The sequence below is a fragment of the Oreochromis aureus genome, linkage group 14, assembly GCF_013358895.1.
Source record: "Oreochromis aureus strain Israel breed Guangdong linkage group 14, ZZ_aureus, whole genome shotgun sequence".
Classification (NCBI taxonomy): Eukaryota; Metazoa; Chordata; class Actinopteri; order Cichliformes; family Cichlidae; genus Oreochromis; species Oreochromis aureus.
Genome location: NC_052955.1, coordinates 41,538,264 through 41,564,235, shown reverse-complemented (window position 1 = coordinate 41,564,235; position 25,972 = coordinate 41,538,264). Strand labels below are relative to the sequence as shown.

At 43.7% G+C, this 25,972-nt stretch overlaps 1 protein-coding gene across 1 annotated transcript in view; it reads left to right on the top strand.

Moving 5' to 3' along the window:
• Nucleotides 1-1,828: 1,828 nt before the first annotated feature.
• Nucleotides 1,829-25,972, top strand: part of phldb1b (pleckstrin homology-like domain, family B, member 1b) — a 131,935-nt gene continuing 107,791 nt past the window's right edge. The window contains exon 1 of the mRNA XM_039622756.1: nucleotides 1,829-1,968. Coding sequence (XP_039478690.1) covers nucleotides 1,945-1,968 — 24 coding nt within the window. The 5' untranslated portion in view covers nucleotides 1,829-1,944. The remainder of the gene's footprint in view (nucleotides 1,969-25,972) is intronic.

Here is a 25,972-nt window from a genome sequence, read left to right as displayed (position 1 = left end):
AGTACAACACGCAGTGAAATGTGTCCTGACACGCTCCTTGACTGCAAAGGAGAGAGAACATTATATACAATTAGTGAATAAAATAAAATTGTTCTGGTTTAGGACCCGGATGGCCTGAGGACAGAAGCTCCTCTTCAGCCTCTCCGTTCTTGCTCGGATTGTGCAGAACCTTCTGCCTGATTGTAGAAGTTGGAACAGTTTGTTGCTGGGATGGGACGGGTCCTTCAGTATCTGTGCTGCTCTGGTCCAGCATCTCCTGGTGTAAATGTCCTGTAGGGAAGGGAGAGCAGCCCTGCACCAGCGTTCTGCTGTACGGATCACTCTCTGAAGAGCTTTTTTATCCTTAACACAGCTGTTTCCAAACCAGGATGTGACGTTCTGTGTGAGGATGCTCTCCACAACACCTGCATAGAAAGTCCTGAGGATCACTGGAGAGACCCTGAACTTCCTCAGTAGTAGGAGATGATACAGGCGCTGCCTAGCCTTCTTGGTCTGGACCTGAATGTGGGCAGACCATGTCAGATCTGAGGACATGTGGACACCGAGATACTTGAAGGACTGCACCCTCTCCACTGGAGCTCCACAGATGATGATGGGCTTGTAGTCTCTGTGCTGACTCCTAAAGTCCACCACCAGCTCCTTGGTCTTGCCAACGTTCAGCTGGAGATGGTTATCCTGGCACCACAATGCCAGATTCTTCACTTCCTCCATGTAGGCCGCCTCATCGTTGTTGGAGATGGCGCCCAACACCACTGTGTCATCAGCAAACTTAACAATGGTGTTGGAGCCGTGGTGCCGCGGCCAATATAATTATTAAAACTAATGATTGATGGGAAAGATCCAGACCATGGCCGGTACGGTGACTCATCACACAGCCTGCAAATGTTTTTGTGCTTCAGCAACGGTTTAAAAGTCGAATGCAGCAGTTGTATTTGGTCACCTTGTAGTGAGCACATGTCATCTGCAGCACTGGGCCGACTCTAAAAATTCTGTGTGAGATGTTGTTATATTAACACGAGAAGTGGTTTCTTTAAAACACCAGGAAACCTGATTCTTTTCTACTTTGCTCATTTTTCTCCTGATCAGGCCTTTGTTTGTAAATGTACATGTAAGCCAACACAAGTCAGTTTGTGTGGAGAATACAGATTTACAGGCTGAGCTTATCATCGTGGATGGCCAGCATGTTTTCCTCCACTCAGATACAGTAAAAGGTCTAGAAACCTCGATACAGTTTCCCTCAGTGGTCCAAGGACGGTGAAGCAAAGTGAAGCTGCCACATTACAGGATGTTCATGCAAAGCAAAGCTGAGAGCCTGTACTGCCACCAGACTCTACACTAAACTCTGTCCATCGCAGAACTCTGAGTCCAGCTCCGCAGACACAGTCATGCTGTGTTTGGATCATATGATGTTTGTCCTTAAAAACTTTTACACATAGAAACTTTGCAGCTAAATTTCAGGAGCTCGTTCTACATCCGACTGCGTTGTGTTCACAGACAAAGATGAACAGCTGTGAAGATAAAGTCTGATGTTGAGCGGAGATGCTGTGGGCCAGCAGCTGAGTAAATGTTGGGGAGTGAGGAGAGTGGGGGGGTCAGAGGGGCGGTGTTTGAGAGAGCTTACCATCAGCCTTATTTAGCCTGTGGGGCATTGTTGGGGGGCGGGGGTGTTAATAGTGGCCCTCCAGTCATTAAAAAAAAAGAAAGAGGAGGAGGGTGTGTCTGTTTTCCGAGTGAATGAGCTGATAAGCTCTGCAGAAGGTTTCAGGGGAGGGAGGGGAGGGCAGCACTGTTGTCTTTGGCATGTTAAACACACAGCCGGCAGACGGACGCCTCACTGCAGACACGCTGGGATTCTTTTTGGATCTTCTGGCTGGATTTTCCTGAATGGAGGCTGGAATTCTGTAACCCTTTGTTTTGGTTAATTTTACTTGGACTAAAGTAACGATGCTCAAGAAAGTACGATTCAAGGTAGGAGAATCCCGCAGTTTTTGTGTTTCGGTTAAAGCTCATTGAGTTTTTGTGCAAATACTGTCGTTGACTTCTTGAATAATTGATACATGACTGTTTACAGATCTAGATATTTGTTATGGACACAACATGGATTATCCTGTTCCCAGTCTTGAAATATCACATTCTTCCAACTTAATCTGTTCCTTTGTCAGGTTTAAACATTTCACTGCTGGGAGCTCTTTCCTCTGCCTCACAGGAAACCACGAGTTTAACTTTCCAAGTTTATTTGGTAGAAAGGGACCATCTTAACATCCACCATGTTGCATAGGGTTAGGGGTTGCAAATATTATAGCAAAGAGCCGTACAGGGAGAGAGCGGTGTCCACAGAAAACTCCTCCTGAGTAAGGAAAGACAGCACAGCCTGACATCAAAGATCATAATGGTATTTATGAAGCTCAGTCCATCCCCCGTCTCCACATCCTCCTGAACCACAGCCAGCAACTCCTCATCCGCAGGCTTTGTGTCCCATCCCTTTCAAGAGAGCCTGCGACTGAGCCGACCTGTGCAGGGCCTCTGTTGGCTCTTTATTAGCAGCAGCAGCACAGGGTGCAGTTCAAAGGGACGACCTGCTGCTCCGTCTGTGTGGTGGTGACACGGAGGCGATAATTACAGCTCAGGGACGGGAACAGGAGGAGCTGCAGCCGCTGGCTGTCACCCGCTTTTAATAAGAAGGTGGAAAAAATCAAATCAGTGTTTGCCATGAGCGCTCTGCTTTCTCAGGTGCTTCGTAGGTTGGTTCTTCTTTTTTCTTTTCATGTATTCAGTCATTCGTATTCAGTAGTTTTCAAACTTTTTGAGCTGAAGACACATTGAAGGCACACCTGTAATCATACGTGTGCAAAAAAGCCTCTGCAGAGTCTGAAACCTTGTTCACTTTCTTTGCATTGAGCTACCAGGTGAATCCACCAGTGTGCAGCCTGTGGATCCAGCATGACATCTGCAGGTTTTTATTTATCTGGGGTTTTTTTGTCTCCCCTGGTCGTTACGATTTAATGAGGAAACGAGCACATACAAAATAGTGCGACAGTTGTGCGAAAACTATTGTTGTCGTTGTCACCAAAGCCCCTGGGATATTATAGTTCATGATTCTGTGAACCGGGAAAACCAACTAAAATAAATATGGAGGAAATATCCTTAGTTTGGTAAAAACTCTATTCATCAGTACATGATTATTAAAACTCTGGACGTCGACAAGAGTCCACGGCTTTTAAATTCAAGGCTTGCTGTCGTACCACTGTGAGCACAGCAGGTCCCGTCTGGTCTCAGACCCTCAGCAGGGTCGGGCTGGTACGTGGCTGGGAGAGCGCCTGGAGGAGGCAGAACAGCTCATTGCTAATGAGAAGGCTGGTGGTTTGATCCCTGCTGCTGTGGTCTGCATGCCCAAGTGTCCTTGGGTATGATACTAAACCCTGAGCTGCTCACACTGCATTCATTAGAAGCACCGGTACTCTGAACGCTGAAGTCCTAAAAGTGTGGCAGAAGAATCTTTGTTTTTATTGTAATACCTGTGCTGAGTGTCCTAAGTCTTACCTCTGACATATGCTGTCCATACAGTAATAATTACACAACTGAAACTAATAAAAACTAAACAGACAATAAACTCAATGGAAAAAAAGTCAAAATGAACCTTTTTTTCTAACAGAGAACGACTCAGGTTTCAACAGCTGGACTGAATCAAAGATCGGGATGAAACTCCCTTCTTCTCCTTCATGTATGACCTCAGTAAACAGTCTGCTGATGCAACATGAACATATTCATTTTGTTGCTAACACATGAACACGCAGTGGCCATGAGTGTTCTCTGTCACATCCACACTTTGTTCATCCCGTCTGGCTTCAAAAGACGAAGCTAGACAACGGAGAAAATGTCCAGCGTGAGGCTGGGACTCCACTAACCAACAGGTGGAGTCAAAGAGGCTCTCCTCTGGTCCACAGAGGTGCAGGTGGATGTTACGTTAGCATTGTTAGTTAACCTGCAGTACTCCTAACTTACATCAGAATAATCTCTGAGCCAGATGAAAACACACCGGCCTCATGTGTCTTTCCACATTTCCACTTCCACTTACTTCACTGCAAGCAGGTCCTGGGTTTGAAGCCACCCTCTGGGTGGTCTGTGTGGACTTGGTGGGGTTAGTTAGTGATTCTTAGTTGCCCATAGGTGTATGGTCTCTTATTTCTTGTTTTTTATGATATATTCTGTACTTTTGTGTGACTCTGCATGCTCCATCTGCCTGTCTGTGCTGCTGGAACACATGAATTTCCCCAATGAGGGACAATGCAGGATATTTCTGTTCTATTCTATTTGTACATGATATCAGAATTATTTCAGAAAAAAACTTACGTGGGTAAATATTATCAGCCCGCTGACACACACACTGATTGCTGATTTTCACAAAGCAGGAAATGGACATATGAAGTTATCACAAGTTTTCCAAGTGCCAGCAACTGGAGTGAGAAGGATCATCAAGAAATTCAAAGAGAGCTGAAAGTGCTGAACAAACTACTGAGAGATGGGTTTAAAGACCCCAGAAGACAGTAGTGAATGACTTCGCCAAGTTGGGAATTGTAGTCTCAAAGAAGAAACCCACAAGAACCCTAAACAGGAATAGACTGACAAACTGGGAATCTCATCAAGATGGAAGGAATCAAAATATGTGAAGACTTTGACAGAAAACCTTAAGTCAGGAGCAAAACTGGGTCTGAGTCATTGCTTTGTCTTCCAACATGACAATGGCCCAAAACATATGACACTCCTGGTGAAGAACTTCCTCTAGAGGTCCACAGTGAACATTACTGTCTGGGCTCCACAAAGCACTCCTATTGAAGATCTGTGGGGTGAACTGAAGAGCATGTCAGAAAATCTAGAGAAGCTTGAGAGATTTGCCAAAGTAGAATGGGCAGGGATTGCCATCGGAGGAGATAATCATTTATTTCCATGGTAGTTTTGGTATTTGTGAAATAATTTTGTTTCTGTTCTGTGTGTGTTAAAACTATAGAGAAACACCGTGGCTAATATCTGTGCTTTTTCCCACATTTAATGAAATAATAATAATAATGGATTGCATTTATATAGCGCTTTTCGAGACCCTCAAAGCGCTTTACAATACCACTATTTATTCACGCTCACATTCACACACTGGTGGAGGCAGCTACAGTTGTAGCCACAGCTGCCCTGGGGCAGACTGACAGAAGCGAGGCTGCCATATCGCGCCATCGGCCCCTCTGGCCAACACCAGTAGGCGGTAGGTGAAGTGTCTTGCCCAAGGACACAACGACTGAGACTGTCCAAACTGGGGCTCGAACCTGCAACCTTCCGATCACAAGGCGAACTGCCAACTTCTTCCTTTCTTTGTGGTTTCAACCTGTCAGCATTAGGTATGGGTACCAGTATCCAGTGCCATTATGGCACCGGTTCTGACATAAACGGTAGTAACCAGAGCGAAAAGCAGCGCAAATTTCGGTGCTTTATTTTCCTGAGATGTCATACACTTTGGATTCTAGCCAATCATTTTACCTTTGCAAGCGTAGTAGGCGGGCCCAGGTACTTACGTTCTTTTAGAGCAGAGCTACAGATTAAAAATGCCCAAGGCGAAGCGGTCAAAAGTCTGGCTGTACTTCACAGCAAAAGATGCAAACTCAGCAGCCTGCAACAAGTGCTTTAAGCTGATACTGTGATACTGTCAAAGGAGGTAACACCTCAAATCTGATGAAACACCTGGCGACGCATAGTGTTTTGTTAAAAGCCGAGAAATGCACCGTATTTGATAGTTTGCTGCGAGACCTCACACCGTGCACATCTACTGCGGGTGTGGTGCCTGTTATCGGACCAGAGTTAGCAACATCCCCCAAAAACCCGAAGAGTAGAGTCCTGGCCCCTAGCCCTGTCAGCGTAGCAGAAATGATGAGGATGATGATGGCAGCAGCAGCCGTTCTCCTCTGCGTGAGTAGCTTCATGTTGTTCGTGTGTAATTAACGTTGAGTAGGCTAACCACGTTATTACATTAATGCATGTAAGGTGAACTAGCAAACACCGTCGTAGTTACATGCGGCTGTCTTCTTGTTTGATGGCAGATACTCCCTTCACCCTGGCCAAAAAGGCTAAAATGACCAAAGAAAAAGTGGGAAACAGTTAAACATGAGAGGTTTTTGGACAAAGTTTGTGTTTTTTCCATTGTTTAAGCACTGCTTCCAGCCAAGAGTGAGACCATAGATGCCCTATAGCTGCAGAAAAGGCTAACATTGTTATCTTTTTACAAAAAAACAGCTAAACATGAGAGGTTTTTGGACAAAGTTTGTGTTCTTCATTCTTTAAGTACCGGTTCGAGCACCGTTTAAGCACCGGCACCGTTTCAAAAGTACCGGTTTGGTACTGGTATCGGATAAAACCTAAACGATACCCATCCCTAGTCAGCATCAAAGCTATGCTATACTATCCACAAGCTATGCTATGCTATCCAAAAGCACAATCTGTTGTTCCACATCAACACTGCAACTGACCAATGAGGTGCCTGAGCAGTCAGCTACCATTGGCCAAAAATTTGGCTAATGATATTAAAAACTGGCACCAGGAAACCAAAGTAAATTTGGCTAACAGCAAATCTGACTTGATGATATGTTTATTTATTTTATATATATATATATATATATATATATATATATATAAAATAAATAAAACACTTCCAGAATACCCACCCCCAGACTGATCGGGGGTAATTATGATGATGCAGGCTGTTTCACTGGATTGTAGCTTCATGGTGCTGTTCTTCTACAGTTGTTATTTTATGTCTCATATTTGTGTCTTCCTTTGTGATTCATGTTTGACTTCTTCGAGGGTATTTAGGGGGATTTGTCGCTGTATCATTGTGTTATTTCAGGTGTCTTTGTGGTCGTGTTACTCACTAATTCCATCATGTCTGGTTGCTTTGCAGCCCCTGTTCCTGGCATCAAGGCTATAGTGCATGTGTTTGTAGCACCGCATAGGTCAGCATATGAAAACGGACCTCTGTGGTAACCTGTGAGCACATAAATCTGTGTGTAACCCCCGAGTCATGCTTTCCCATGACCTTTGTATCACCAGGAAGCATTCGTCTTTGACTTACACAGAGCCGTTTGCACTGAGTAAAGTATTTCAGAGACTGACAGGATATTGGATGAATTCTGTGTCCACGTGTGGAATGTGCTCTCTGCGACTCTTCAAACAGCTCGGTTAACCCTGTGCTGCTCTTTGTTTCCTCGCCGCCCTGCCCACCTCTTCCTCGTGGAATTTGTCACCTTTTAGCTTGAATCAAAGCGTGGATCCACTTTGTGGATTATTTTGTGTTCTTTCAGATACAAAAAGCCAACACATGGGGCTGGAAGAGAACACATGGGTAGAGGACGAGATCCTAAATAAGTATTTGCTGATTGTTAAAGTGTTTTGTTGTATCATTTAACTGACTTCTTAATAGCCACATTATATTCTAACAGTAACAAGTTTCTGTCTTGAAAACTGAAAAGACCCCAGAAGCCACACACACACACAAAAACCACAGTGTTGTACGTAGTAGTTTAACTGTTTAATAATAATAATAAAAATAATAATGATAATAATGTATACTTTATTGATCCCCGTGGGGAAAGTCCTCTCTACATTTAACCCATTCACTCTGTGAAGCAGTTTATGATGGTTAAATTCCTACAATCCATCTTTCTGTGTGCCCATGTGCAAACAGCAACACCCTCTTCATCGTCATTCTTACAGTCATGTTTGTTGCCATGTTTGCTTCTCTTAGTTGTGCTTTAGTTTCTTGTTTTTATTAGGAGTTACTTCCTGTCACATTTGTGTATCTTTCTGGTCATATTTTGGGTTGATCTCTGTATGACTGTGGAGATTTCATGGACCGAGCTCTGCTTCCTGCACATGTGGCTCCACACTTTATCTTTACCACCTCACGCCACGATATCTGCATTCAAGTCTTTATTTTAATTTACTGAGATCTTCACTCGGTTTTTGTATTTTATGTTTCCATTCTCTGGAATACTTTCTTTGCCCTTCTGAGCCATTTAGGTTTATTATGGGATACTTTTAGGATAAAGTACTAAAGTAATTCAATTCAATTTTATTTCTATAGCACCAAATCACAACTGCAGTCACCTCAGGGCGCTTTATATTTGGAGGTAAAGAGCCTGCAATAAAAGAGAGAAAACCCCAACAATAACATGTGCCCTATGAGCAAATACTTGGAGACAGTGAGAAGGAAAAACTCCCTTTTAACAGGAAGAAGCCTCCGACAGAACCAGGCTCAGGTGTATCTGCTGAGAGACAGTAGCGTGCCCACATATTTGCATGGCAGCTCTACAGACAGTGTTTGTAATAATGATGCATTGGGTTCTGCAGATCACCTGGTGCGATGCAGAGCTGCTCACCTACACCTGAGTGCTTTTTTCTCTAACACTCAGTGAATGCATCGGAGGCAAACTGCGGGTTCAATACCCAAAGAAACATAGACTGAAGGGATCGAAGCACCAATCGATGACCTGCTCTACCTCGCTGAGGTACAGCCCTCCCCAAGTAATGGTAACTAATGTATCTAACTACTGAAGCTGTTCACATGTAATACACTCATAGACATGCCCTTACTCTTGCATTAGTATCTGAAAACAGGGCCAATATTAACGATAAAAAGGAAAATTCGTAAAACATTTATGAGACAGACGTCAGACTAGAAACGAGCAGACCCACTGGTGCAATGTGAAAATCAAAATCCCATTTACTCCAAAGAAACTCTGGGCTCCACAGTTTGTGTGCGCCTCTGCAGACCTATCAGAGGTTCAGGGTCCATGAGAGGCACTAGATGGCGCTGATGCTCTGCTGTTCCTCTCTGTCTCAGAACGACAGAAAGGAAAAACGCCTGAAGCCAGATTCTCAGCAATCAGACACTTGTTACAAAGAAACCAGTGCTCGCTATCGTCACATGGGAACAACATGTCGGCTCTGACAGACAGAGCATGACATGAGAACTGACGTGGACGTTACTGTCACTCAGCAATACCGTTGTTCAATCAAACATTCCAGCAGTGGCACACTGTGGCCCCGCAGCAGGACTGCAGCTTCCTATAGTATGGCCCCGGGCTTCAGGGGCAACACGTGGGAGTCTGATTCGCCGCTCATCAGCTGCGAGCACATCCTGGCAAAAAGCGATGACCCATTTCCTTCACATCTTTACATTCCTCCTCCTCTGCCGGCCCTGCTAATTGAATTTAGACCCCGGTCGATGGTGTAAGAGGCGCGCGGAGACGTCCGAGCTTTTTGTTCACCGAGTCAGACGCTCCAATCGTCTCAAAGGATCGAGTCAGCGCCCATCGAGGCCTTTGATGTTCATAATGAGCGCTTCCCTCAGCCCCGCAGCGCTGTGCTGTATGTTTCTATAAAGGATGTGAATGGGTGTGCGTGGGTGCTGGTGCAGTGGGAGGGAACGCAGAACCAAATATGTTTTTCATTAAAGATGAAAGGAGAGAGAGCTTTTACTGTCTCACACATTTATGCCAAGTGTGAGGACGTGTGTGTGTGTTTACAGAAAAGAGAAATTGACCTCTGACCCCCCCCCCGCACCCATTGGTAGTTACCTACAGGCTCATCCACAGGAGTCCATGTGTGGAGTGGATGTGACTCAGAGCCACACCGGGCCCATTCTCGTTTTTGACTTTCCATCCAGACTGATGCTGAAAGGAAAACGTGAAAGACTGTTTAAAGCTTTGCTGCATCTGTGCGTATATTCACTGAGATGGACATTTTCTCAGGTCCTCAAGCTTTTATTTTACGCTCATTTATACTATCACTCCACTACATTTAGTGAGCACATGTTAGGGCTGCACGATATTAGGAAAACCTGCGATGTGCGATAACTGTGATCAATATTGCGATAACGATATGACTTGCGATAAAATAAATAGCAAAAACCCCCAAAAAACGAATACATAATTTCCGTTTTACTGCAACAGTTTTATTTAAAGAAAGCTGCTGTATTAGCAGTGTAACAACAAAGTGCACTTTAACATTGAAACATTGCCCCCATAAAAAAATTTCTGAGGCTTGAATTCTGAAAGACATCCTTCCCGGTCTCTGTAATCAGTTTTAAATAAACATAACTTAAATTATACTGCAAATGATCTCAATGCAGTTGTTCATCATTTTACCACTCACCAAGGAGTTATGATGTAAGTCAAAACTGGAGAGGAAACTTTACTGTAGTGCTTGTGCAGTTTTCAGCTTGGCTCAGTTCAAACATGACGGTCTTGCGGCATGTTTCGTACATTTGTGGAATGGCGACATGGGAAAAGTAGTTTCGTGAGGGGATGCGGTTTCTCCGGTCCACTTTATGTATCAGACTGGTGAAGCTCTCTCTGCTAACTGTATTTATAGGCATCATGTCTTTAGCCAAGAAATGTGTAATGGCCTCTGTTATTTCTTTGTACCGCTTCGATGTTTTCTCATAAGGAGTTCCACTTGAAAAACTCGGATACAGAGACGGCTGTTGGACTGCTGTGCTCTTTGTTTTAACATTAGCAACCTTTGTTTGGCTAGCCCCATCTTTCTGGAACTCTTCAAACAGTTCTCTGTGGTTGTATTGAAGATGATGGTGGAGATTAGTCGTGTTTCCTCTGGTGGTTGCCACGAGTGTTCGGCAAGTTTTGCAGAGTACCTGTGTTTGGAGAACGTCGTCTTTATCAAATCCAAAGTACCTCCAAATAAGCGAGGTACTATTTTTTTTTTTTTTTTTTTTTTAGCCACAAGTTCATAGTCAGTAGCGTTCTCGTCATGCGTCTCGCTCTCAGCCTTTACAACTCTGACTCGTTGCTGCAGCGTTGTTCGCTCCCCACCTGCGTAGGAGGCGGGCCTCTAATCCATTTGATTGGTTAATGCTGTGAAGGGCTCTATTCGACTGGTCAAATGTGTAAAGGGGTTTCTTTGATTGGTAAATTCTTTAAAGCACGTGTGTAAACATTTTAAGGTACCCAATTATTGCAGTTTACGCAGTCTTTTGCGATGGGCCCATCGCACAGGCTGATATCGCGATGACAATAAATTTTCGATTTATTGTGCAGGGTTATGTCGCTATGTCTCTTAGCTTTTTTGTCATATGGTAAGACGCTGGAGAAAGCCGACTCAATTGACTGTTGTTGCTTCGCAGAGATTCTCCTGGTTGTTTTCGATGACGAATTAGCGCTTTCAGTCTACGGAACTTCTCTGGCCCTTCCTTTCGACAATCTCTCCGGCATTGGAACCGTCATCTGTGTTCTCTTCGGTAACCTGGTCACCCAAGCTCTCGGTTGATTTTTCTCTAGCGGGCAAACTCATCTTCTCCATTAACCGGCCGGCACGGCGGCTGGCTGCTTCCCAAACAAATACACATGTGTGGCTGGGCACTTGTGCTGTACGTAACAAGTCACGTGACGTGACGCTGCGGCTGTGATTGGTTCGGCTATGCGCTACTTAATTTGGATTGGCTGTTCTTTTTTTTTTTAAGACAGGACAAAAGTTATTTCGCAATACATATCGTTATCATTCTATCGCCCAGCTCTAACCAAGTGTTACTTTTGGTTTTCAATGCTCGGTTTCAATGCTCGGTTTCAATGCTTGGGTGCACCCTAGTACCCTGACTCCGTAACTTTTATAGAAACAGATTACACAAATCCAATGTACATTCAAATGAAAATCTCACACTCCTTTCACATGTGGAGAATGTTCTACACAACAGCTTATTATTTAAAGTCCCAAATAAGAACGTCCAAGGGGTACAGTCCAAAAAATTCCCAGGGTGTGAAAGAAAATAGGGGTGAGAGAATGTCAGTCAGTGGTCTTATGTATAACCAGCTGTGTGAGAAAGTGTGAGTGATACAGTCCTACCACACAGCAAGGTGCAGCAGATCATCTAGTGGAAAAGAAGCGAATCTCAGTTTCTCTAAGTCCAGGTGGGAAGGCTCGCCATCTATTTCACCGGAGGAATCCACCTCAGGAACAATTCAGCATACAAAAAAAACCTGACCTGTTTTTTTTTTGTATGCTGTCAACAGACAGGGTCAGAAGAGCAATTCAAATATTAATTATGCTGTTCTAGCTATAATTCACAATTTAGGATTTTGTTGACATCATATTCAACATCAATTTGCAATTAAAATACTCTCAAATTTGCAAAAATAAACATCTCTCTTACACAAACTATGCATTACTGCAATATATTGTCAACACGCTTTTTAAAAAAAAATGTAATGCAAACACTTTTGTAGATACATTATGAAAACATCAAAACTTACAATCAAACTAAGTAAAGTTATTGCATATGCGACAATCATTAACCAAACAATTCAGATAAATTCAGTTACTGAACAATAAAGTGCAAAACAGACTAAAACTGAAACATACAACATGTGCTCACTGATCTCAGCGCATCACGGCTGAAGACAATGGTATGGTGTCTCTCGGTGGGAACATGCGGGGCTCTAAATAACATAACAGGGTATGTTTTTTTTTTTTCTTTAATGACAGTAATACGATGTGAAGGAAAATAAACACAAGTTGCGCTTCAAGTGTTACCTTACTTCTGGGAGCAGATTGAGATGAACTTTCAGGCAGTTGATAACAACTAGAGCTAATGAAGGCTAACAGTTTAGCTCCACGCGGTACTTTCTAAAGTCACCAGAAAACTGCAGCATTCGCCTGTTTACTCACTTTGGCTACTTTTAACATGAAAGGTAGCTGATAACCAGCGAACCTATGTGCAGCACAGTTGGTTGCAACTTATATCTAATACTTTTTCCAACTCAAAAACTTCAGTCTCTCAAGTTTTGCAACGCAGCTCTCTTTTTCTCCTGCCAGCACGCGACTACACTAATGATGCGTGAATCATGAACGAATCGTTCAATACTCGAGAATCACTTTACTGACTCATGAATCATGATTCACAAGCCCAACTGACTCACTGACTCATCCCTGTTGCTGTTAGCAGCAACATATGTAGCTTATAATTGTGGAGAAAAACACAACATCCAGTATCTTAACAAAAACATTTGTGCTCTGAACTGGAAGAAAAAACCCTGAGTAGAAGCTCACATCAAGACAATAGCTCCTCGGTTCACAGTAGCATCGCTCTGCTAACATGCTAACAGCACATTTGAGCTACTCACCCCCTCCCTTGCTGTGCTGAATCGTAGGGTAAGCGAATCACTCAGGACTCGCTCACCCCCTCCCTCCTGTGCTGAATCATAGAGCGAACAAATCACTCACTCACTCACTCACCCCCTCCCTCCTGGCTCACAGCTTCTTCTTCTTCTTGGTTGGCAACCAATGTTAAGGTGCATTACCGCCCCCTGGCTCACAGCTCAGTGGACATTTAGAGGAGAAAATATATATTTGACACATTTAAGGAAAATACTAATAAAATAAAATAAACAAAATAAATGTTCCCTTTAGACATTTTTTTGCTCTTTTTTGCTCTATAAAATAGTTGTTTTCTTTTAGAATCACTCATCTTAGCAGTAGGATATACATGAAAAGAGAAACAAATTAAGTTTGAGTGAAAATGTACATTTTTTGCACTCTCTGGTCAACTGACTCAGTGAATCAAATGACTCAAAAAACCCGATTCACTTTGGTGAGTGACTCATTAAAACTCGATTCAGTAAAAAGAATCAAATTTACCATCACTAGACTACACATACGTAGCAGCGAACACAGAGCAGGTGGGTGGGACACACAGCGGCAGGATGCTTTCCCATTGGTCAAAGCATACTGGGACCTGTGCATTCTGATTGGTTGGGCAGGCTGTCTATCTTTCCTCATATCTATAACTTCTTAAAGTGGTACCCTAATTTTATGTGGGTTACATTTAGGCTACGTCCACACGTACACGGGTATTTTTGAAATACCCGTGTACGTGTTAGTTTGCAAGGAGCTGTTAGTTTGCAACAGCTCCTTCAAAATGTGAAGAGCTCCTTACCAGCTTATTAACTCAGCACAGTAAATACATATATTTTCAGCAGTGTAACAACCATCCACTCAGGGTTTGTTGACAAGCCATAGTAGCCATAGCCTAGTTCAGTTTTCTTTTGTTTATGAGCTTTCTGACTATTATGGTTCTGGTTTAGTTCCCTTTAGTGTTTCCCTTTCCCTGTGTTTTGTCCTCAGTGAGTCGTGTGGATGTCAGTCTGGTTGTCATCGTCTTTGTCTCTGAGTTCTGTCTTTAGCGTCCTTTAAGTCTCCCCAGCCTATCTTGTCTCGCCCTCTCTGTGTCTTAGTCCTGAGTTAGTTTCGTCCATTGTCTTCTCCCATGTTTACTGATCTTTATCTTATTGACAACCTCGTGTGTCCTTGTCTCAGTCTCGGTGTTTGTGCTACTTCCTGTCTTACTTCCTTGTGTCATCTCCGTTGTGTTCTTGTTACGTCTGATTTGTTCCTGCTGTGTTCCCCTGTGTTTCCACTTCCCTGATCGCCCCTCAGTGTATATTTTGTGTCTGCTCACCAACCCCTGTGTCTCCTGGTTCCTAGTGGTCTTCCTAGTTTCCTAGTGTTGTCCCAGTGTAGGTTTTCATGATTAGTTCCTTGTTCAGTTTGGTTTTCTTATTTTTGTTCTGTTTCCCAATCAGCCAGAATAAACGGCTCACCTTCGCCTCCACATTTGGGTTTTCCTGCTCCACACGATCTGCTGGCTGCAGGTCTGACCTACACTGCCACACAGTGTTGTTTCATGCTAGGTAGCCTAAAGCTAACGTCTACATATTATGTCAAAGGACTGTATTACCAATTAGGAGGTGTTGGCTAGCTAATCACAGCCAAGACAGATGTCTAGTAAAAAGGCTTGTGAAGCCACCTGCAGCGTTACAGCCTGAGAAAAGACGTATGTGCACTGTTACAGCATTGCCACAGCTGATAATGCGAGTGGGTGATGGTAGTGGGAGTCGGCGCTAAGCTGGTTTCCAAAACAGAGTATGAGACAAAAGGGGAGTTTTGATAGCCGAGCATTTCAGTGCTGATTAACGCCCCTATCGGCCCGTGTTGATAGATTACAGCTGTGTGTCTGTGAGACGATTTCCCACCAGCTGCCAGAGCCATATCAGCATTTCTTTGGGATAAACAGGTTGAATGTGCTCTGCAACAGCCAGGCGGACAGATTTAGGCTGATAGATAAGTGCACTTTTTACAAATCATGATAAATCCCACCCGGCCTTGCAGCAATGTTAGGCATGTGCACTTTGTCATATAATTCAAAATGAAGCTTTCTCCTGATGCAGACATGCAGGCAAGTGTATCCACACACAGATGGATGCAGTGGTTCCAGCTGGAACACAGTGCACACCAGAGGTGGGACCAAGTCATTGTTTTGCAAGTCTCAAGTAAGTCCCAAGTCAAGTCTCAAGTAAAGTCAAGCAAGTCAGAGTCAAGTCGCAAGTCAAGACAGACAACTTTCAAGTCAAGTCCCAAGTCCGAAACTTTGAATTTCAAGTCCTTTCAAGTCTTTTTTTAACCCTCTGGGGTCCGGGTATAATTGGCCGTTCTTGACTACTTTTGATTTTACTTCTATATTTCACTTTTAAAATATGTTTTTCTTGCCTTGTTTGGTATCATTATTTACAGCACAACCTCAAATATCTGAAATTTGAGTTATTTTTTTCATTTTGGTATACTATTTTAGCACAGTTGATCTAAATTCAGACAAAAATTCAGAATCCGAGTAGAAAAAAGTTATATTTTTTACATGTTTAACGAATCATTTTCATAACTTGAAATGCAAATAGAAATTGTACATTTCTAAAAATTATGCACAAGTTTTGCAAACAACAAAGTTATATGGTACTATTTACCTAAAAATGCAGCCAAGGCCTCAGGCATTTTTTATATAACCATTTAAATCTATTTACAGAACAATCAGGTGTGCTGCCTCAAATAAGAAGGCACACAAATTATTTGTGCCAGTCCAAAAAATGTAGTTTGTGTTCAGTATAAGACAGAGGAGAACAGCACAGGCCTAAACCCTGCAGGTCTGACAACTGGAGGTGCAACAGTCCAGTTTTCTATGTGGAGACAGCGTTTACACTGGAATCTGCCTTTGACAGCTTTTTTAGATCAAATATGAAATTCAGCAGTCTAACCGACACACAATACAAAACAATAACTACACAACAAACTAACTATAGCCTCCAAACACGCTAAACGTCACTAATGTCTCACATATGAAAACTCTCTCTTTCTCTTTCTTTCGCTCGCCCGCTTTCCGTCATGGTGTCACTCCTAAAAACTTCCCTTCTCCCTAAACAACCAAATGTCACATGTTGCCTTATCATTTTTTTTTTGATTGGCTGACATGGTAAACTCTAACACCAATAGGGAAGGGGTGTTTTTCTTTTTCTTTTTTTCACTGCAAGTGGAGAGCGTATGCTAGGCTGTCTGTAGAAAACGCCGTTTTGTCTAGCATCCCTGTTGAGAATAACCTTTGCAAATAAACAACAGCTAATAATATAAGATCAAAGTATTTTATTTGATGTATTGACATAAATGACAGAAGAAAAAAGGCCATGTATAGCAGGACTACTCAATTACACACTAAGGTAGGCCAGATTTTCTAACCAAAAAAAATTTCCTGGCTCAGACATGCAAAAGTTAAACACGACCATACACTAATTGCAAATTAAACACAGTGATTTTGAATTGTGATGTGATGGTAAAATAAATATTTGTCAGTCTAAACTGGGTTAAATCTACGGGGTTAATGATGGGAGGAGACGGAGAGAGACTGAGTACAGCTACAGAACCCACTTTCTGAAACGGACCCTGCTCACCATTCACCGACAATTCTGAGCTAACAAGTTGCATGTTATTCTTGGATGCACTTGCAGGACCGGATTTAAAATAGCATGACAAACATATCATACCTGTTAAAGCCAAACAGTATCATCAACGTAGCCCGAAGAACATTTGCTAATAAGATGAAGTTAGCTAAGTCAGCTGTCTCATCGTAGCAAAAAAAAAAAAAAAAAAAAAAGCACCACCTACCGTTCTTTATGCAACTTCAAATGTCGGACAAAGTTGGAAGTTGTTCCATCTCCGTCTGTGATTCTCTTCTTGCATGTTTTGCATATTGCATTTCGTTTTTTGTTGACTACTTCGTAGTTTATGTACCCGAAAGAAATTACTCTTGGAAGGATTTTTGGCTCGAGCGTTTTTGTTCTTGTTTTTTTCAAATCTGGTTAATTTGATTGGCTGTGCTACAGCCCACGCTCACATACATACAGAGTGTGGTAAGAATGAATGAATGAATAAAGTGAATTAATGGTCCGCACTTTTTATATAATATGTATGTTAAATTTTAGATTTGGGTAAAATATCAAGTCTTTTCAAGTAAACAGGTTCAAGTCCAATTCAAGTCCCAAGTCACTGGTGTAAAAGTCCAAGTCAAGTCACAAGTCTTACAACCTTTTTTCAAGTCAAGTCTAAAGTCATAAAATTAATGACTCGAGTCTGACTCGAGTCCAAGTCATGTGACTCGAGTCCACACCTCTGGTGCACACATCCAAATAAGCAGTTTGCTCAGAGAACCAGCAGCTGTAGACTCTGATGACAGCCTGCAGGCGTTCTGCTCTAGAAACTACATGCTGTCTCTTTTTGTCTCTGAAGCATTAAGGTGAGTCAGTTTCACACTGTTGGCACAACCAGCACAGCTCAGAGCCCACTGCCCTCACATCTTTCCATACTCTGCATTTCTATCCTACATGTGTTGATTCTGTGCCAGGACATTAAAACAGCTGAGAGCATACGGCGCCCCTCAGTCTGACCTCCCTGCCGTCGGTATTTTTTCTTATTTGCTTGTTTATTTCAGTTTTTCTTGTTTGTAAATGATCCATTTTACTTTCACTTTCATTCATTTCACTGTTAGTTTTATAACACAGGCGGTGTTTGGGAGGGGCAAACTGAACAGGTTGGGCATCGAACACAGCACAACCACAAAGACGACTGGCACATTTAACAAAGACTCAGTCTGTGGACATTCGCTGCATCCCTGCTTCTTTCATAGATTTGGTTCAATTTAAACTAGAATAATTACGATACATCATGGAACTGGTAACCCATTGAAGAACACATAAGAGTGAAAAACAGTCATGAATTAAAGGATAACAGGGTGAGGAGGTTATGTGTGGAACAGTGATCATAGTGAATTCCTCAGATGCCGTTTGTATTCCTAGAGCCCAAATCCTGGTGTTTGGAGTCTGTGATGTGTCGTGCCCTGAAGTGATCCCACCAGTTTGGCAGAGGATGCTTTAGACCTCCTCAGGTTCACTGCTGCACGTTTCTGAGGTACTTTTCCCAATTTTGAATAGTTAAAGCTAGCTGGTGAGACGGGGATGGCCTTACCTAAAGGCACGTTTTCCTTTTCTTTTCTGCCCGTTTACTGTTGGATCCAAATCAGTCCAGTATACTGACAAGTAAGGCAGAGAGTAACTGACCCCTCTTCCCTGGATTCTGCTCGTTGTTGTGTCGAACAAACTGGACCAGAGAGCTCCTCTCACAGGCTGCGAGGGGAAACCTGTGCTTAGAGTATTTACAGTGTAAGAGAATGAATGGCTGTTCTGTAGTGAACAGCTGCCTCCTCACTGTAGTCCACTCAGGACCCGGAGCGTGTTTACCTCCGAGTCAGGTTTCATTTCATATTTCTGCAGCTCAGGACCAAAACAGCATCTCTTCACCCAGAAGAAGGAGCGCCTTGTGTCGCTGTTTGGGGAGAGGCTGGGAGGACGGGAAAGCTCAGGGGGTGAGGGTATGTGTGTGTGTGTGTGTGTGTGTGTGTGTGTGTGTGTGTGTGTGAGAGAGAGAGAGAAAATGACAGAGTGACCATGTGATTCAGGGGAGAGAGCGAGAGGGAGGGGACAAACAGGCAGACAGTGTGTGTCAGCAGAGTGTTTGCCACATGGCTTTAGCCCAGTGTGTGTAATGATAGCTACAGACAGTGTGTGTGTGTGTGTGTGTGTGTGTGTGTGCATCAAGGAGAGACAGTGAGTGAGAGACCCTGATGAAAGGAGAGAGAGCAGCTTCCTGTGTGGATCCCGCTCACATTCTTTGTTTGTGGCTTTTTTGTTTTTCTGGGTTTTTGTCCCCAGCAGCGACATGTTTGTTTAGACCTGTGGTTTCACTGGACCCTCCCACTGCACAGACCCACCCACATCTGCATCAGGTAAATTCAACATTAGCACTGACATTGGAGTAGAGGGAAGCAGAACATAGTGCAAACGTGGTGACTTTACGGCGTGTGCTGCTCATGTGGATATTGTGACTTCACACATGTACAGTAAGTAGGAGCTGAGGTCTTGTTAACTGGATCAAATCTGAACGAAATGGCTCTCCAGGTGTGTTTGTGATAGTCGAGCAGTCACGTCGCTGCAGTGAGAGGCGGTCCATTAGCTCTCTGTGGTTTCAGTGTTGGGTCATAATGCAGCAGAGGAATTCTTAGAGAAGGGGCTGTTCATATTTCTTGGCAACACCAGAGCGACATTTGGTAACATTTTCCAGCCGTGCTTCTCACGCTGACGTTACTATCAGTGACAAAAATAAATGATGAGGTAATGTATGACATCATCTTATGAAAACACTTCTCATAAGTATCTGGCTACTCGTTTGTACTGGAAGACATCCATGTGCGATTTTATAATTCACTAACAGAGACACTGATGATGAGCCTGCTGCAGCTACACGGGTTGGTGTCTCCTCAGTTTATCGGTGATACAGACTCAACAGGCCGAGCATGGCAGTGGGATCTGTTCTCTGCAAAGCCTGAGCCAAACAAGCAGGACTGGCTGACATGTTGCACTTACACTAATCCAGATGTGAATGTGTTGCGTTCAAAGCTGCTCTGCTCCACATTCTCACTGAATCAAATGACTGTGTGCATGTGAAAGGGTGCCTTGTAGTGACACAGACGGTGCATCTTCTCATCAGCACCGTGCACTGACTGCTGAGCACCACACAGCTCACAGACATTGATGGTTTTTACTTTTCCCAGGCCACAAACACTCTGTGGTAGGGAGACTGGGGAAGTGGAGGCATGCTCTGGAAAAATGACAGTCAACAGAAGTGAGACAGAAAGGTGAACGCACATGGAGTAGATACTGAAGATGGATGAGATTAAATACCCATGGTCAACCATCCAAAGTAACGGAGAGTCCACAAGACAGGTGAAGAGGAGAGAGCGGGGTGGACGGAGGTGAAGTTCAGGGGCAGCAGATGGCAGTGAGACCTGCTGTTCGGTTTGGAGACGGTAGCACTGACAAAGACACAGAAGGCTCACATTGTTGCTGCAAGTGAGCAGAAGAGACAATACTGAAAATGAGGACATCAGAGGGACAGCTCAGGCTTTGTGTGCAGAGCAGGGATGCTGGCTATGGTGGACAAAGGATGTTGAACATGTAGCTGTCAGCCGTCAGCTTTGGGAAGAACTGTCATGTGTCTGAAACTACAGAGAGGTCCATCATCAGCTTGTCCAGCGTTTACAGCGTGGATCTGCTGGAGAAAACAGTCAGCTGTGCTGGTGTGTGGCGAGTTCAGCGACGCACATCTGGACCTGGAGAAAAGCCCTGTTTGTCTCCAGCTTTGCCTCTGAAATCTGACACACACATTTTTGCACTTTTGTAACTCGAGCACATTTTTATTTTATTGATTTATCTTTTATGAAATGAGTTGAATTCCCCTCTGTCAAAGTTGGTGCCTGTCGCGATCATATGGTCTGCTGTCCACCCTGCCTCCACCTGCTCCCCACTCTCACCACAGATCACAGGGACTCTTGCCTGACCCCCTGCTGATCTGTCCATCATCATTGCAAATAAGAAGGAGCTCGGAGGCATCTGTTATTCCTACTGCACAACTTCACTGTGCCCTCATCCATGTCCTGCAGCAGCCTCACATCCTTCCCTGACACTCCTGACGTCCTCCTGCAGAAGCACGGTTCCTCTCTTGGTTCCTTTCACAGACACAGTGAATCTCCTTCTCACCTTCACTGTATGTCTCAAGGCTAATTTATGAGAGTAACTGTTGGATTACTACTTGCTAATGTGATAGCTAAAGGACCCCATCTGGCTAATCAGATGCCTAGATAAAAAACAAACAAACAAAAAAAACAGCACATATGCAACTTTAACTGGATGCAAATGCAGCTTTCTGTGTTTTATCCCATGCATATATATTTGCAGCTGTCTTCAGCTTCAAACAGCCACAGATACATTTGATCCTTTCATCCTGTGACTCTTGTTTGATATCTTTGCTTTTTTTGCAACATTGAATATGTTAGCTGTACTCCTCAGGATTTAGTTTCACATCAATCACCTGCTCACATAGCCAACCAGGCGACATGTTTAGTGAAAAAGTGGACTCTATACTTTAATGCCAAAGCTAGCTAACATTAGCCAGAATAGGCTACTGATCTTACCACAGGCTAGACGTCCTGCACTGAGCTCAGGAAATGTAACTAAACTCAACATCAGGCGTCTTTTCACAGAAACATTTGGACTTGTTGCAACATTTTCACAGCAGTGTCAAGTCTATACTGCGTCCAGTCAGTTAATGTCTTAGCACAAAGTTGCAGTTGTACCTGCAGGAAGAGAAGTCAGAGGTGGGGAGGAGAACGGTGGAGCCTGGGCCTGTGAGAGGCAGCTGTCTCTGAAACACTGGCTGCTTTATGGGCCAAAGGAGAGAGAGAGACGCATACAGGCTGTGCTGTTGTCAAACCCATCAGAGCTGGAACGCAGTTTTCTGGGTGCCTGGCAGAGGAAACGGCTGTGCGCGGTTCCCACACTGCAGCAACTCTCCAGCTAGTGATAATAAATCCTTTGTTATGTGAGCTCATTCTGTGAAGAGCATAATCAGGCCAGGACAGAGGCACTCTATCCACCCCCCAAACATCCACCCAGTCCCATTCTCATACTGATTTCGCCCGTGTTGGATCTGAACACGCTCCTGGAGCTCTACTCTTGCTGAGAGCGATACTCCTGACCTTAAACGTGATCGGTGTTGGATTCATTTTCTCTGTTTTGTGGAAGGAGACGACTGTGTTGGATATTCACCGGCAGAGGACGGTAACAGCCTTATAATTCATACTAATTATTCTGTCTCATGGCAACTCAGTGCAAGACCCCATGTGAGTAGATTAATGAATGCTGGCTGTTGTGGGTTACAGATTTGGAGCAGTGATGAGAGCATCCATCACAATCAAGTTGTTAGCATCAGAACGCTCCTCAGTGGGAAGCTTCTTGAGTGTAATTGACCTCAGTCTGATTTACAGAGCCTGTGTTATCAGTTAGCATGATCTGTGTGAGTCGATTACCTGGTGGTGGTGTCCAGGTGTTTTAGACATGCTGTACAATCACAGAAACAATGCAATGCTCACACTTTTGTTTTCTGGTTTCAGGAATTTAATAACTGTTACCCTCTCACTGATGAATCCAAAAAGTACATCAGAGGAGTCAGCAGCACTGAACAGGCCAATGGCAGTAGAGATGACGGGCAGTTTACGTCACAGGTTTCTGGAGGGGTTTGTGGTAATGACGCATCTACAGCGTAGATTTAACACAGAGGTATAACCCCCCGGGGCAGTATAAAACTGACTGGGATACATCTGCTCAGATTAAACTGAAGGCCTAAAAATGACGTTTAGGGGAACGCAGGCACCTCTCCGAGTAGCCTTTGGCTCTAAAACACAGCGAGTTACAACAGCTGTAAAAAAGCAAGTAACAACAAAACAAATCAGAAAGTGAAAAATGTGAAATGAAGCTGAAAACAGAAAGATCCAGGATGCCGAGCTGGCCACAAGGCTAAAGCAGCAGCCCGGGTTTCACTTAAAAAGTCCCAGCGTGACTCGAACCATGACTTCCTGTGCGACACACCTGTGCCACCAACATCAACCTCCTGATGCAGGCTCTGTGTTTACTTCTGCAAACCAGGACTGTTATCTTCAGATCAGTTAAAGTACCTTTGATCAAACTGACCGGATAAAAACCGCCCATCGTAACAGGTAATTGTACAGCGTGGTGCCGTCGGCACTGACAGGAAGTAGTGTAGGCCAGGAAGCTGCGTCTTTATTCCACAGTTAGTGGTGAGTTGAATAAAGTTCCACCATGCGTGACCATTAAGCTATGTGTGGCTGATGTATGTTGAACGTGACTTGTGAAGGAAACGCAGGGGAACGATGTTTACGAGAGTCAAAAGATCTGCCATTTACAACAAATGCATTTGAAAACCATATGTTTATTAATAATGGTTGTATGTGTAACAAAGTTTCATTCAGATTAGTCACAGCTATGACGGTGGAGGTAGGGTCCAGTTACACACACAGACACACCTACGACGCCCAGGTAAGATCCAGTTTGTAGTCGAATCGAATGAGCCTGTAAAGGTCAGCGTTTTGACCCACGACGGTGGAAACCTGCACCGGTCTTTTAATTTAACATGATGGACTGTCCGACAGACGAAATGTGCAGAGACAGAGCAGTCGGCAGAGGTTACGCCCACAGCTCGACGATCTGCTGTTTGTGCAGGCAGCCTGCGATACGACCTCTGCAAATTTCCCTTTCTTTCTTTCCTCCCTCTTCACTTCCTCCCTTCATTGTCTTTTGTCTTTTATGTGCGGTGTGCCTGCAGGCCAGCGGCTCATCCCGAAACAAAGAATAATCCCTCTCAGACTGCTCGCCTCACTTCAGCTTCCTCTCTCTTCTCTTACCTCTCGCTCTGATGCTCGCACGCTCAAATGTGAAGAGCCTCACAGATTTTGTTGGTTTCTAATAGAATTATTTGCAGCTCCTAACCAGCTGGGAGAACACACACACACACACACACACAGAGTTTTCCCACAGGGGTTACCATGGCAACAAAGGATTTTTGGCCACTGTCTGGCACAGATGAGCTCGTTGCGCTCCTCTCTGTCACCTGGCCTGTGTGACGCTCTCTGATGCTGAAGGGTGTGTCCGAGATTCAATTCAATTCAATTTCATTTATATAGCGCCAAATCACAACAGAAGTCGCCTCAAGGCGCTTTATATTGTACAGTAGATCGCACAATAATAAATACAGAGAAAAACCCAACAATCATATGGCCCCCTATGAGCAAGCACTTTGGCGACAGTGGGAAGGAAAACTCCCTTTAACAGGAAGAAACCTCCGGCAGAACCAGGCTCAGGGAGGCGGGGCCATCTGCTGCGACCGGTTGGGGTGAAAGAAGAAAAACAGGATGAAAGACATGCTGTGGAAGAGAGGCAGAGATTAATAACAGATATGATTCGATGCAGAGAGGTCTATTAACACATAGTGAGTGAGAAAGGTGACTGGAAAGGAAAAACTCAATGCATCATGGGAATCCCGGCAGCCTACGTCTATTGCAGCATAACTAAGGGAGGATTCAGGGTCACCTGGTCCAGCCCTAACTATATGCTTTAGCAAAAGGAAAGTTTGAAGCCTAATCTTGAAAGTAGAGATAGTGTCTGTCTCCTGAATCCAAACTGGAAGCTGGTTCCACAGAAGAGGGGCCTGAAAACTGAAGGCTCTGCCTCCCATTCTACTTTTAAATACTCTAGGAACAACAAGTAGGCCTGCAGTGTGAGAGCGAAGTGCTCTAATAGGGTGATATGGTACTACAAGGTCATTAAGATAAGATGGGGCCTGATTATTTAAGACCTTGTATGTGAGGAGCAGGATTTTGAATACTGGATTTAACAGGAAGCCAATGAAGGGAAGCCAAAACAGGAGAAATATGCTCTCTCTTTCTAGTCCCTGTCAGGACTCTTGCTGCAGCATTTTGGATTAACTGAAGACTTTTCAGGGAGTTTTAGGACATCCTGATAATAAAGAATTACAGTAGTCCAGCCTGGAAGTAATAAATGCATGAACTAGTTTTTCAGCATCACTCTGAGACAGGATATTTCTAATTTTAGAGATGTTGCGCAAATGGAAGAAAGCAGTCTTACATATTTGTTTAATATGTGCATTGAAGGACATGTCCTGGTCAAAAATGACTCAAGGTTCCTCACAGTGTTACTGGAGGCCAAGGTAATGCCATCCAGAGTAAGAATCTGCTTAGATACCATATTTCTAAGATTTTCAGGGCCGAGTACAATAACCTCAGTTTGATCTGAATTAAGAAGCAGAAAGTTAGCGGCCATCCAGGTCTTTATGTCTTTAAGACATTCCTGCAGTTTAACTAATTGGTGTGTGTTACCTGGCTTCATGGACAGATAGAGCTGCGTGTCATCTGCATAGCAGTGAAAATTTATGCTATGTCTTCTAATGATGCTGCCTAAGGGAAGCATGTATAATGTAAACAGAATTGGTCCTAGCACTGAACCCTGTGGAACACCATAATTGACCTTAGTGTGTGAAGAGGACTCTCCATTTACATGTACAAATTGGAGTCTATTAGATAGATATGATACAAACCACTGCAGTGCAGTACCTGTAATACCTACAGCATGTTCTAATGGCTCTAATAGGATATTATGGTCAACAGTATCGAACGCAGCACTGAGGTCTAGCAGGACAAGCACAGAGATGAGTCCACTGTCAGAGGCCATAAGAAGATCATTTGTAACCTTCACTAAAGCTGTTTCTGTGCTGTGATGAGCTCTGAAACCTGACTGAAACTCTTCAAATAAGCCATTCCTCTGCAGATGATCTGTTAGCTGTTTGACAACTACTCTTTCAAGGATGTTTGATATGAAAGGAAGGTTGGAGATTGGCCTATAATTAGCTAAGACAGCTGGGTCTAGAGATGCTTTTTAAGTAAAGGTTTAACTACAGCCACCTTGAAGGCCTGTGGTACATAGCCGATTATTAGAGATAGGTTGATCATATTTAAGATCGAAGCATTAATTAATGGCAGGACTTCTTTGAGCAGTTTTGTAGGAATGGGGTCTAAAAGACACATTGATGGTTTGGAGGAAGTAATTATTGAAGTTAACTCAGA